We start from the raw sequence: 13,020 nt of genomic DNA, 5'->3' as shown, positions 1-13,020 counted from the left end.
CGGGTTTATACCTTTTGCAACTGTTTTGCAGCCATTGTAATTCTTTGTTTCATTTTTGGATCTTTTGCAGTTTGAATACATTTATGAGTACTTATATTAGAAATACATGAGAATTTGCATGACAACACCTGTTTATTGTCTATAAGTTTAATAATTTTTTTCAACATTATATGAAATATAGATCAGTTTAAACATTAGGGCAGTGAACTTAAACGTATCACACTGATTGGTGACTTAAAAGAGGAATTGCTGTTATTCAAGTTGGGTGCAATAAAAGTTTTAGTTTTAATAGTTGTTTGGTAAATTTTCATGGGTAAAGAGAAGTCACTAGTTTTATATGTATATATATCAGTTGGTGGTAACTCTTCCTCAATGCATTGTTTTTTCTTTTAATTGAGATGGCAGTTCAACCAAATGGTACAATAAATGTTGAAAGTGAGTCTGGAACATCCAAGAAATAGATGGGGGAGAGAAGAACAGAAAACAAAAATTGGGAGTTTTTCTATTACTACCAATACTTTGCTCTCTGTAATTAGAATATGAATACATGTTTATTCCCATATGTTTGAGTAGTTCAGGTAGATTTTGTGTTTTGTTATGAAGAGGATGTATTGAACTTTAGCTTGTGTATATTACATTCAAGAGATGGCTTTCTTCAAGTACTCATGTGCTTCGACTACTGTACGTTGGCAAACAGAGTTCTATGTAATATGAGAAAGTCCTCTGATGTAGGGATCTTGTAGTTGTAGTATACATCACTAGGTGAAGTTTAACCTGACTAACTGCATGGTATAAGGAAATCCTGGTCGTCTTTTTCTTTTAAGACTTGTGACCTTACAGTTTTAGCAGACAAATCAAATGTTACCAAGGGAACCTGATACCACAATTATTTGAGTATTGGATTAATTTGTTGTGTGTGTGAGTATGTGTATGGATTAAAGCTTTTGTTTTCTTTGTTGTATTACTTTAATTGTGTCCATTTTTTTCATTGGTTTGCATTTGATTTATTCTCTGAAAAACGTTTCCTTTTTGATTCTGTTTCCAATTTATAGCTAATCTGTTGAACATCAATGTATCTGAATATCGCAAAAGAGTAAGAAAGCAAGTAACACTTCTTTTGCATCTGTGGTTTTGATAAAGTGAACTTATAATGAAACAATAATTACTTGATATCCATGAAAGTAAGGTAATATGAATTAAAAATAGATTGTGGAGTTTTTAAATTTTATAATTTTTTATAACTATAAATATTCAATCTTTTTAATGATCTTGAAATTTAAGTATAAAATGAATTGAGTTTTCCATGTTTCACACTAAATTTGGTTATGATTAACATTTAAAGCAAAACATAAAAAAAAGTTTTAAAACTTCATACTAACTGTGAGCTTACTAAAGGAACGTACAGTCAAATAACTGATACCCAGTTTAATTGTCTTTGAAATAAAAGTAAATCAGATGACAATAAAGAACAAAGAAAAATAAACAAAAAATAAAGAAGATATTACCTAAGCTTCCTGTAATTAAGTGTAGCTTAATCTACATCAAAAGAGGGAAAGTAAGAACAGAGGAAGGGGGTCAAAAGACCTCCCCAGTAATCTAAAAGGTCCATTATCTTCTGATTTTGTTTTAAATAAACACTGTTCTATAAGTCACTTAAATTCTTTGTGTAAAATAAAAGGTCCACATTTTTTTGGAAAAGACTTATTGTGACTGTTGATCTAATTCATAGTTTAGCATTTAAGATAAAATTTAAATTTATATAATGAAATCATATAAATGGTAAATTGAAATACTGGTTTTTAAGATGTTATTAATTTAAGAATATATTTTTTCAGTTTAGAGATAGCAACGTATCATTAGGAATTTGAAATGTTCTAAGCTATAGAGCATTAATAAAAACATGTGACCTGATTATTGCCTGATGACCTCATTATATTTATTTTTATAGATTGTCTTCTTCCTGTTCAGCATGTGCCTGTTTTGTACCATAGCATGTGGAGTATGGGAAAGTGTTACTGGACAACACTTCAGGATTTATCTTCCTTGGGATTCACTTATACCAAAGGAAAATACAACAAGTGGAGCCACTGTTATTGCAGTGCTTGTATTTTTTTCCTATGCAATAGTGTTAAATACTGTTGTACCTATTTCCCTATATGTGAGGTAACAAATCTTCCAGTTCTTTAGCTTATATGATTTACAAATAGCTTAAAGGCACAGATTTTGAACATTTTATCTTTCTGTTATGCTCTACCAGTTTATATTTTTGCAATGAGTTCTTTACATCATATATTACCTTCTCATCAATGGCAACTTTCAGAAGATTTTAAGAGAGTTTAAGATACAGAAGTCTAACAAAATAAAAATTACTTTGAAGTTTTAACACTTATTTTAATAATTATAAATGTTACGTGTTATATAATACAAACAAACTAGAACAAGAGGAATGAAACTGGGTAAATGTAAGAACTGAAAACATCTGAAGTTTGTTAATTTATATATACGTTGTAATGGTAGTCATTTGTAAGTCCCTTTTTTTCTTCTTTATTGAATGTTCACAACAAGAGAATAAAGTGATGAAAACTAGTTTTGCAACTACTTTGTTAAATAAACAACGTATTCATTGAGACAGAGAATTCCTTATAGTATTTTATGCTCAGGCTTCTAAGAATGTTGTATAATCTTAGTTTTCAAATGCAATACATTTTAAAAAGTATATCCATAATTTCAATTTTTTTTATATTCCACAAAATTTTGCATTCTCTATAGAAGTGGGTAAAATTTGGGGTTTTAAACTTAACATTAAATTGGAAGTGCTGGTACTCTAAGGACAGCTAGGGGATAAAAACCACTATTGTTTTGGTAAAGCATGCCATAAAAATGCTGGGAATGTGACTAAATCTTGTATCTCAAGCTGGAGAGATTATCAGTAATCAATTGTTAGGAAACAGCCTTTATATTTGGTGTAAAACCAAGAAGACCATAAGCCTTTCACTTGATAGCAAAAGGTCAGCAGAATTTGCTGAAATACCATTGGGCATCTGTTTTCCTCTTGTGATCCATTTTATCCTAATTCAGGATGATGCATAGTATCACGTTGCCTGGACTATAGTAATTAATTTTGAATGAGAAGCTATAGATTTCCTGGTGTAACCAGTAAGAAATCTTGATCTAATTACATAAGGTACCTCTTTGACCTCCTTGGTTGCTATGTAAACCAATGTCTTAACCCTCCATGTGGCATTGCAGTGACTAAGAAATGAGTAAGGATTTTGATGTCTTCCACTGACTGATCAGAAGTATTTCTACAAATGCAAAGGGCACCCACACTTGTTACTGAGCATGTTTTTAAGAAATATAACTTTTTCAGACAATTTGATTAATTCAAACTCTAAATCTGATGACACTGAATTTAAGGTACTTGTGTTTCACTCTTTGTAACTAGCAATATGTTGATAATAAAACTGATTCACTAACTATTCAGTGAGTAAATGATGCTCATGTATTAATTTAAACACTGCTTATCATTTGATTGAAGAAAAATTAAACTGTACATCCTTGCCATTTTATAATTGAACTAGGTTATGATTAGTATAAATTAAATATTGTACTTAAAAAAAAACACTGAGGCTTGCAGTTTTTAGAGGTCTGACAGTTGTTTTTAGGGTACCTGTTCAGTTAAGAAACATGCGAGTTCAAATTCTGCCTTTACTGACTTGTTAAAAAAATTACAGCATTTGAAAAGGAATACAGAGAAAATATATACAATATTTTGCACAAATAACTACATTTAAGGACTTTAAAAATCAAATCCAACATAATACTTGCTTTCTCAGTTGTCCATTGTTGGTGCATTCTGCTCACTAAGATGAACTTGAATTTGTGTATGTTAATTAAAAAGAAGATAACCTTGAATTGGCAAATAACTACCTCTGTAATGGATCTTCAATGTTTTAAACTAAATAATATAATTGTGACTTGTTTTGTTTTTATTACTCTTATTATTTGATTAATTTACATAATTTGAAAGTATATTTGTAATTGTAATGTTTCATGATGTGAAAATGATTTTAAATCTATGTTTGCTAAGGTTCATAACATTGGTGAATTGCCATTAAAAATAAAAGAACCAATACAGAATCTTTTCAACATTTGCTGAAGCAAGTTTTTGACAGTATGGCTTTATATCAGTTTTTAGATCATCAAGTCCAAAAATGGTAACTATAAGGCTTTTACTTTAAAGGTGGATGAAATTGAAGTAGACTTTAATCATGCATTTTTGTTGAATTTGGCCTTTCGTACAATTTTATTTTATATTTATTTCACTGATTTTAAGTCCTGCCTTTTGTTATGATGATGTATATATATATATATATTTTTGTTTTCTAATATAGGCCCCTAGTGGCTCAGCCATAAGTCTAAAGGCTTATAATGCTAAAAATTGTTGCTTTGTGCTTAACAGCAAACTATCAATCGATTTATTATATATATATATATATATATACACACACACACACACACACACACACACACACACACACACAACATTTAATTATAAATTATATCTTGGTTAAAAGTATAAATATTTTTTTTAAAACAGAAATCACTATTTTATTACTTACGTTGGTTTCCACATGTATATTTTATTTCAATAATTCAATTACAGATTCAATCTACTATAAATTACATCCACATTTCTAAGAAGTTATCTTTGTTTTACAGTGTGGAAGTTATTCGTTTTGCCCATAGTTTATGGATAAATTGGGATCAAAAGATGTATTATGAAACAAAAGACACTCCAGCTCGAGCACGGACCACAACTTTGAATGAGGAGCTTGGCCAGATAGAGTATGTATTCTCTGATAAAACTGGTACCCTCACCCAAAACATTATGATCTTCAATAAGTGTAGCATTAATGGTCGAATGTACGGGGAAGTACTTGATCCAGCAACAGGAGAACCATTGGAGATAACAGAGGTATATATATCAGTTTCAACATCTTGGTGTAAACTCCAAATATTCATATGAACTTACAAAGGTAGTGCCCTGTATTCAGCAAACTAATTTGTTTTATCAACATAAACATAATTAAGGAAGCTTAAAATGTATTGGAAATCTTGCTTTTATGTACCTTTAGCCCATAATTTGTGCTGACAAGTTATATATTGCATAAAGAATATAATATAGAATGGTTAAAGTGTTGACACATTATACCTGACTATTTACACAACTAAGCAGTATGTACCATCTAAATGAACTAACATTCTATTCAGAAACTTGTGGGCTACAAATATAATTTTCATCTGTAAATATATTATTAAATAGTTGTTGAGAAAAGCTATCCATGTCAAACATTATTAAAAGTTATGTATTTATGAAACTTGTGCCATCTTTCTTCCTATTTTCTTAGGATATGAAACCCATAGACCTATCTAGCAACCCCATGTATGAGCCTCAGTTTAAGTTTTATGATGAGATGCTCCTTGATGATGTAAAAGCTGGTGAAAAGGATGTTTATGAATTCTTCAGTTTGTTAGCTTTATGTCATACTGTGATGTCAGAAGTTAAAGAAGGTGAGTTGAAATGTTTTTTTCTTTCTATATATAACTTATAACATAATATTATGTTTGAAGAAAATATTTAGTTGTAAAATCATGTTTTTTACTGTGGTTTCTGAAGTATAAATGTTTTCAAAAAATAGTATTAATATTTATTTGTTTAATGCTCTCACTACCTTCAGCCCATTTACATATTAACACACTATGTAATCCATCCATTTTTCAAACTTGTAAAATACCCGGTTGTACAGTGTTTTTCATTTACTAGTTTTATTTTGTTCATATCCTTTTATACGATGGTTGATTTGATTCTGAAAAATTTGTCAGCATCAGCAAATTCAGTAACAATCTGCCTGTAATGTTTTTTCTGTTGATATGCTAATGTGGGCTTCAAGAAATAAGTCTAATTTGAGGTTACTTTAAAACCTTTAAACGTTTCGAATATCATAGGAACTACCAAAAAACTGGCCAAGGACTGCCCCTTGCTGTTACATATTTCCATATTATGTCTTTGTTTGTAAGTCATTATAAATTTAAAGGTATTAATAGTAATCATGAATCATCGACAATTCTCAAAATTAAAAATGTTATTACCTTTTGCTCAGAGTTATTTCCCCAAAAGTGGGCCAAAGGCCACCTGAAGAGGACACTTGTTTTAACCATTTGGATCATTATACAATACATTATGTCATCACACTTATTTGCATTAGATCAAAGAAAAAAATGTTATTGCTGGTCAGCCTATTGTCATGCCTACTTGTCTGAGTGAAAAATGTGATTTTTCGGGAATCACACAATTTATTAGAGCTCAGCTGTTTTATCTGTGGAAGAAATTACTCCACTAACAATGTTGATTTTCCAGGTCGACTTGAATATCAAGCCCAGTCCCCAGATGAGGAAGCCCTTACTTCTGCTGCCAGGAATTTTGGTTTTGTTTTTAAAGTGAGTTATTGTGTTTAATTAATTTAGAATACTTATAAACTATAATGGTGTGGTTTGGGTATTATTTAAATATTATATAATAACATTTAAATATACTTTAATATATGTATATATTCATAAATATTTTGAGGGTTAATTGCTAATCATACTCAGCTTTATTGCTATGATTATTCATTATTACCCAACATTGCATTTACCATTATAGATAAAGAAGCTTCTGCAAAGGATGGCAAGGTCAATTTTAGACCTAAAATAGTGATAAACTTTCTGTACACCCTCCAATGTACATGATATTTTAGCTTCCAAGGCCACATTTAAGCAGATCAAAGACACAAAATTCCATTTGAGCTGCATCAGGGGACTTGATAGACGTATGGTTGATTAGAATTGTTGTGGTCCCAGTTTCTTCAGTCATTTCTGTTATGAAAACCGTTTTTGATTTTGAGGTGTGGCAGGAAGCTTGTGATTTTTTATAAATTTTAAGTTCTTGTTTATTATGTTGTTAATTGTATGTTATGTTTGGCTCCATTGCATTGCCTTTTTTAGTCAAATAATTCTCTATTTATTTAGCCATAACCTTCACTTTGCAGATGAAATCATTGCTGTGGATTAACTTTTAGTTTGGTTTCAGAGCTTTTTACTGTTCTAAACACTTTGCTATTGAGTTTATTGCTTTCATGGAGAACGTTGAAGTTCACATTCGTCGAGGGATGAGCTCAGCCCAGTGTATAAAGTGAAAGAATTTACATCTGCCACTAGGAGAATCTGTAGCTGCCAAGTACTGATGACTGACATATGGAAAAGATGATTAGACAATTTCCTAAATTGCAACTGATGTTTAGACTGTGACCCAACTGACCAATTATTTCAACATTGATTACAATTCAACTATCTCTAATCATATGATGTGAAGAACTTTACAAATTGCAGCTGAAAACTAACCCTAAAATTGCTTACCTCAGAAGCAAACCTGAAAGTAAAGAATTATTAGTGTTTTAGAGTAGTTTTCCAACCATTTTTGCTCCACAGACTGGCAAAATCTCTGTAGAAAGTGTACAGAATTTAAAATTATACAGGCCTGAAATGTTATTCTAATTTAACTTCTTTAAGAATCTTGGAAGTGAAAGTTAGAGGTTCACTTATTTTACAATGAACTAAGAAGAACACAACACTTTTCACATATTCCTAATGTGTACAACTTATTATTTTACAAAAGTTGGATCTTTCATCAGACCTTTTTTCTTTCTTTCTTTTCTGTCTGTCTGTCTCTCTCTTTTTGTTGGGTATTTCTGTGGACCAAGAAGAAAGCATCAATGGATCAGAACCAATCCACAAACCAACAATTGGGAACAACTGTGGGCATTCAAGACTGGAAACTTTTGATGTGGTCTTATGAGTCACAATTTTTTTTCTTTGGGCACTTGCCCTTGCTTGTGTTGTTTTGACACAATGCAGCAGCTTGTGGAATTTCTGTGACATAAACAAAGCCCAGGCTATTTGGATATAGATTGTCCAACTCTATATTAGTTGGAGGTCTTAATGATGTGGGCAATCAATGTATTACATATTTGTGCTACATTTGAAATAGACTGAAGTTACTTTTTAAACCTTTTAGTGTGCTTTTGAGAGTATTCATAACAATAAGTTAGAAAGAACTTTACTTTTGTGGCTAAAAGTTTGCTTTTCCAAGAGAACTTCATATTTGCACTACAAGTGCAACAGCCTTTCTTTTTTTTTAATATCTAATATTTTTACATGCTGCTAGTGAGAGAACCTGTTGTTAAAATATTTGAATCCCACCACTGTATATATGTATACAATATGCTATTTATGGGTATTTCTAGCAAGGCAGTTATTACACATGGTTCATGTGTAATAACTGTGTGGATTGCTTTGGAATGGTGAACAGCTCTCTCATCATGAGAAAGGTTTTGAAATTATCACTGATGAAGATTTCTGTAATCTGTATTAACTATGTGTTGGCATGTTGCCAGTAGTGCTGTGCTTCCTAACTTGATGATAAGTAAAAATTTCTGCCACCTATATTATCTATATGTTGACATGTTGTCAGTAGTGCAGTGCAAAGGGTATTTACAACATGATCGCCATGTTATAAATGGAATATGTTTGCTAAGTTCTGCAGTTGTCATAAACAAATTATACAAGGTGTCTACAGACTTTTTCTGTTAAAAAAAGTTTTTGTACCTTCACATTGGATGCAGCAGCTATTTGTGTCTCTTTGATTGATGAAGACCATCATTGGGTCTAAATTTTTCAGGCAACTTACTGTGTGTCTTCTTGTCAGGTTTCTAAGTATGGGTGGGCAAGATTCTTTACAGTAGATCTCTGTGACTTGTTGGTAATAAATGGGTCAACAATAAATGGACAACACACAATCTATTTGATTTACTCTCTCAAAATGGCCTCAGTCGATTTGACCAACCACGTGGCCTCTTTGTACTCATTTAAAGTCTTTATAGATTTGATACTACTAACATTTAATATAGTATGTATATCTTCACAAAATTTGACAGTCTTTCAGTAAACATTATAAGTCTTTCACATATAAAAAGTCATATTTTTTAGTGAAATATTTTAAATAAACTAAAAAACGATTTGTCTGTAAACATATCGAGTATTTGTTTTGAATAGTCTGTGTGCAAAGTTATTTTCATGTTAAGGTTAAAAATACTTTTATTCGTCTCAAAAATCTCAAATTTCATTTGTATAATCTCTAAAACATCCAAAATACATTTCAAATGTTTGTTTTCAGTAAAACTTTATATTTTATCTGTTATTTTCTCTACCCTAACTCTATACAAAGTTGATCAATTTGACCAACTTCGTAACAACCAAAAAAAAATCGAAATAATTCCAAATTACCCTTTTTTCTTTCTAGAATGATTTCAAATTGTAACATGAAATTACAATCATTAAACCTAAGTAGCTTTAAACTCATAACAGTATACATCTATTTATACTTAAATTTTATAGTTTTATTGCCCTTTGAAATATGTCTAAGTACTATTTGTGCCATTATAAGTTGTAAATCACTTGTGGAATGTGGAGCGTACATCACACTTTTGAATTATGTTAACCACAAGCTGCTCGCCTACATGCCTCATGAAACATTTTTATTATAGTATTATTATTCATTTTACCTAATCTAACCATAACTAACCTAAAGAGATTATATTTTTGCATTTTAGTTACTTTTATAATAATAAATAAAGCATAAACATGAAAAACAAGAAATAAAGTATTTACCAGAGTTGTCGTCTTTTTTGCTGTTGACTGTCGATGACACTTAACCCTACTTTTTCATACTAATGGTAGTAATTAACTAAATAATTTTTACTTAATTAAATAATGCACCGAAGAACATATATAATGATAGCATGCAAAAAGCAGCCAATTTCCCCTAACTATCACAATTTTTCTGGCTTTCTAACTATGCAACAAGAGCTGTTACGAATTCATCCAAACTAGTTGTTATTTTTCTCGTGGAAACAAAGCTGGTACTAACAGAGAAATTGACAATTCTCCATTCAGAAAATAACTTAATTTGATATGTCATTTGAAAGATGAAAACCTTGGCTTTCTATTGGTTATAGATAATGTAGAATTAAACATAAGAGAGAACTATTAACAAATCCTAAAAGAGAGGATGTGACAGATGGGTGTAGCTAGAGGGGTCTGATATTCTATTTGATGGCTCTGTAACCAAACAAAACTGAAGGTTATATAAATTATGGTTTGTATAAGCAATGACGATTTTATAGAGAATAATTTACTTTAAATTTCATACTTTTTGGAAGAGTGGTAAATAAAATAGAGAAGTGGGGATGGCAGAGTAACTTACATTATATTTCATACTTTATGGAGGAGTGGTAAATAAAATAGAGAAGAGGGGATGCCTAGAGAAAATGTCACATTTCTCACATTAGGGAAAATTCAGGATTTTTTTAAATATTACCTTATAAAATTAAGAACTTAACACTTATATACTATTAAAATATAGATTACTAGCTATGATGTTATGCTGTTCTACTTGGTATAACATAAACAAAAAGTAGTTTAATAAAATTTGGAAATGTAAGTCACTAAAACTTTGTGACATGAGCAGTAAATGATGCCTGGGCATAGAGGTTAAAATAATATATATTCAAAACAAGTCAAACATATGTACAAAAATTTTTACACTGTTGTTTACCACAGTTGAATCTAGAGCTTTAAATAATTCTACTTTTGGTCAAAAGTCCACACAGACTGGTTCTATTACCTTAGAACCTAATTGACAAGATGGATTATTTCTTCTCTTCTCTGTTATCACAATATAATCAGTGATAAATTCACTTACGTTACCACAGTTGTATCTAGAGCTTTAAATAATTCTCTTTTAGGTCAAAAGTCCACACAGACTGGCTCAATTACTTTAGAAACCAATTGACAAGACGAATTCTTCTTCTCTATCTCTGTTGTTACAATACAAACTGTGAAACTTTCACTTTAGAAATTGCCTGTTTCAGTTAAATTGAAAAATTGTGCAATCTAATTTCACCTTTTTTCACTTTTACTTTCACTAACTTACTTAACTTGCTCTTTGTATCTTCATATATTTATATGACCCAACAGCAAAATCAAAAAATATCTAGTCTTCTAGTAACAACAATATTAAACATAACAAGAAAAATTTAGAAGCTTCAAGTAAGATGACATCAAGAATATTATGAAAGCCTAGTACAGCAATTAAACTACATACACAATGTGTGACTCATACAGAGTTACATAACTTTTAACACTCATGTTATGAAAATTAAATAGTCATTAAATATTAAATCACTAAATGAACTACATAATAACTCTTAAACTAAACAGTCTTCTATATCCAACACTTCTATTAAAAGCTACCTCTTGGACCCCTCGCCCCATCCCAGACCCAGTTTTAGATTTCTTGCATAGTGTACAGCATATGACTGTATTATTTCTTTTATAGATGTGTATCTTCAATATAAGAAAAGAAGACAAAGCCTTTTCAAGTGGATATTTAAGTTTCTTAATGTCCCAGAGATTGATATCTTAAATAGAAGAAATGTGCACATGCACAACAAATAAAAAAAAGAATGATTAGGGTACAGATATCTTGTGGCACGTAAGGATGTCTTGCATTTTTATGACCATCAGGGATATTTGCTTCTGGTAATGATGCTCACTTCTTCTATCCAACAAGACTTTACTAGCAGACTGGTTGAATATGTTAAGTTGTGATCAGAAAATAATTCCAATTACCCGAGCATTGTCGTAAAGTGACATTACTTCATCAGAGGTAAATGGCAAATGACTGTTGTAAGCAAGTTGAGGTGATAAAACTTTGATCACACATAGTTTGGACAGAGCTTGAAAAGTTCTTAAGTTTTGTTTATTTAGAAAAATTTTTAAATTTTAATTTTGTCTCAGAAAACCCTTGAAATTTTATTAAAATGACTTGAAAAATCCTTAAATCAGAGTATTCTATAAAATTGTTATAATAACATGTTTTTCAGTTTTATATAATTAAGCCAGTCAGGAGTTTCATGAGGCCAGTCAGTTGCTAAGTTGTTTACTCTCATTAGTTGTCTTTGCCAGAGCAACTTTCCATTCAACACTTGCTTGGTCTCAAAAAAAAACCTAATAAACTAATAACCTTTTCCCTGCCATAAAATGACTTTGCTAACTTGATTTTTCAGGATCAGTTTAATGCAACAAGTGTTGAATGTAAAATGAAACAATGAGTAAGGGAAAATGGCAATTAATGTTATCATGTGTATCTTTGCTGAACATACATGATGTTTGATGTAATCATACTTTCATGAACCGAATGCTATAGTATCTCATTTTCATCATTGAGTAGTGCATATTTAATAGGAAATGGTTAAATGAATTCAAAAATTGGGCCCAAAAATACAAAAGATATAACTATACAGTGTGTTGTACCACTTGTAACAAAGTAATAGATTGGTGCAAGGTGGATGAATTTTTTTTCTTTGTTATTAAATGTAAAGCTACATAATGGGCTGTCTGTGCTGTGCCCACCATGAGTATCAAAACCTGGTTTTAGCAGTGTGAATCTGCAGATCTTACTGCTGAGCCAGTGATGGGCAAGATGGGTGAAAGTGTGATACGATTGCATATATTAAGTGAAAAGCATTGTTTACATGTGAAGAACTGTAGGTTTGATTATTCCAAAAAACACAATATAAATGTTTCTTTAAATAATAGGACAAAACTAGGAAGTTTGGAGTCATTGAAAAACAGCAATTAAAGCCTTCAAAAGACCTTAAATTGTCCTTGAAGTTTATCATCATGATTGTGTGCAAAGCCTAACATACACAAAAGATGAACCACATTCACAAAAGTGATACAGTGTTGAAATTTTGATATTAAATAAAATGTAGATGGTGTTTCAACATTTATCTAAATTTATTGCATGTTGGTCAGAATGTATTTAAAGTCTGAAACAATTTTTATGTCTCTCCTATC

The 13,020-nt window shown here is 30.7% G+C and overlaps 1 protein-coding gene across 1 annotated transcript in view; it reads left to right on the top strand.

Annotated features, from left to right (window-relative positions):
* The window catches only part of LOC106469441 (phospholipid-transporting ATPase ID-like), a 98,434-nt gene that overhangs the window by 52,052 nt on the left and 33,362 nt on the right, over positions 1 to 13,020 (top strand). The window contains exons 10-13 of the mRNA XM_013929935.2: positions 1,949 to 2,163; positions 4,723 to 4,978; positions 5,412 to 5,574; positions 6,422 to 6,501. Of these exons, the coding sequence (XP_013785389.1) occupies positions 1,949 to 2,163; positions 4,723 to 4,978; positions 5,412 to 5,574; positions 6,422 to 6,501 (714 nt within the window). The remainder of the gene's footprint in view (positions 1 to 1,948; positions 2,164 to 4,722; positions 4,979 to 5,411; positions 5,575 to 6,421; positions 6,502 to 13,020) is intronic.

The sequence above is a fragment of the Limulus polyphemus genome, unplaced genomic scaffold (genome assembly GCF_000517525.1).
Source record: "Limulus polyphemus unplaced genomic scaffold, Limulus_polyphemus-2.1.2 Scaffold3488, whole genome shotgun sequence".
Classification (NCBI taxonomy): Eukaryota; Metazoa; Arthropoda; class Merostomata; order Xiphosura; family Limulidae; genus Limulus; species Limulus polyphemus.
This window is presented reverse-complemented; position numbering and strand designations above follow the sequence as displayed.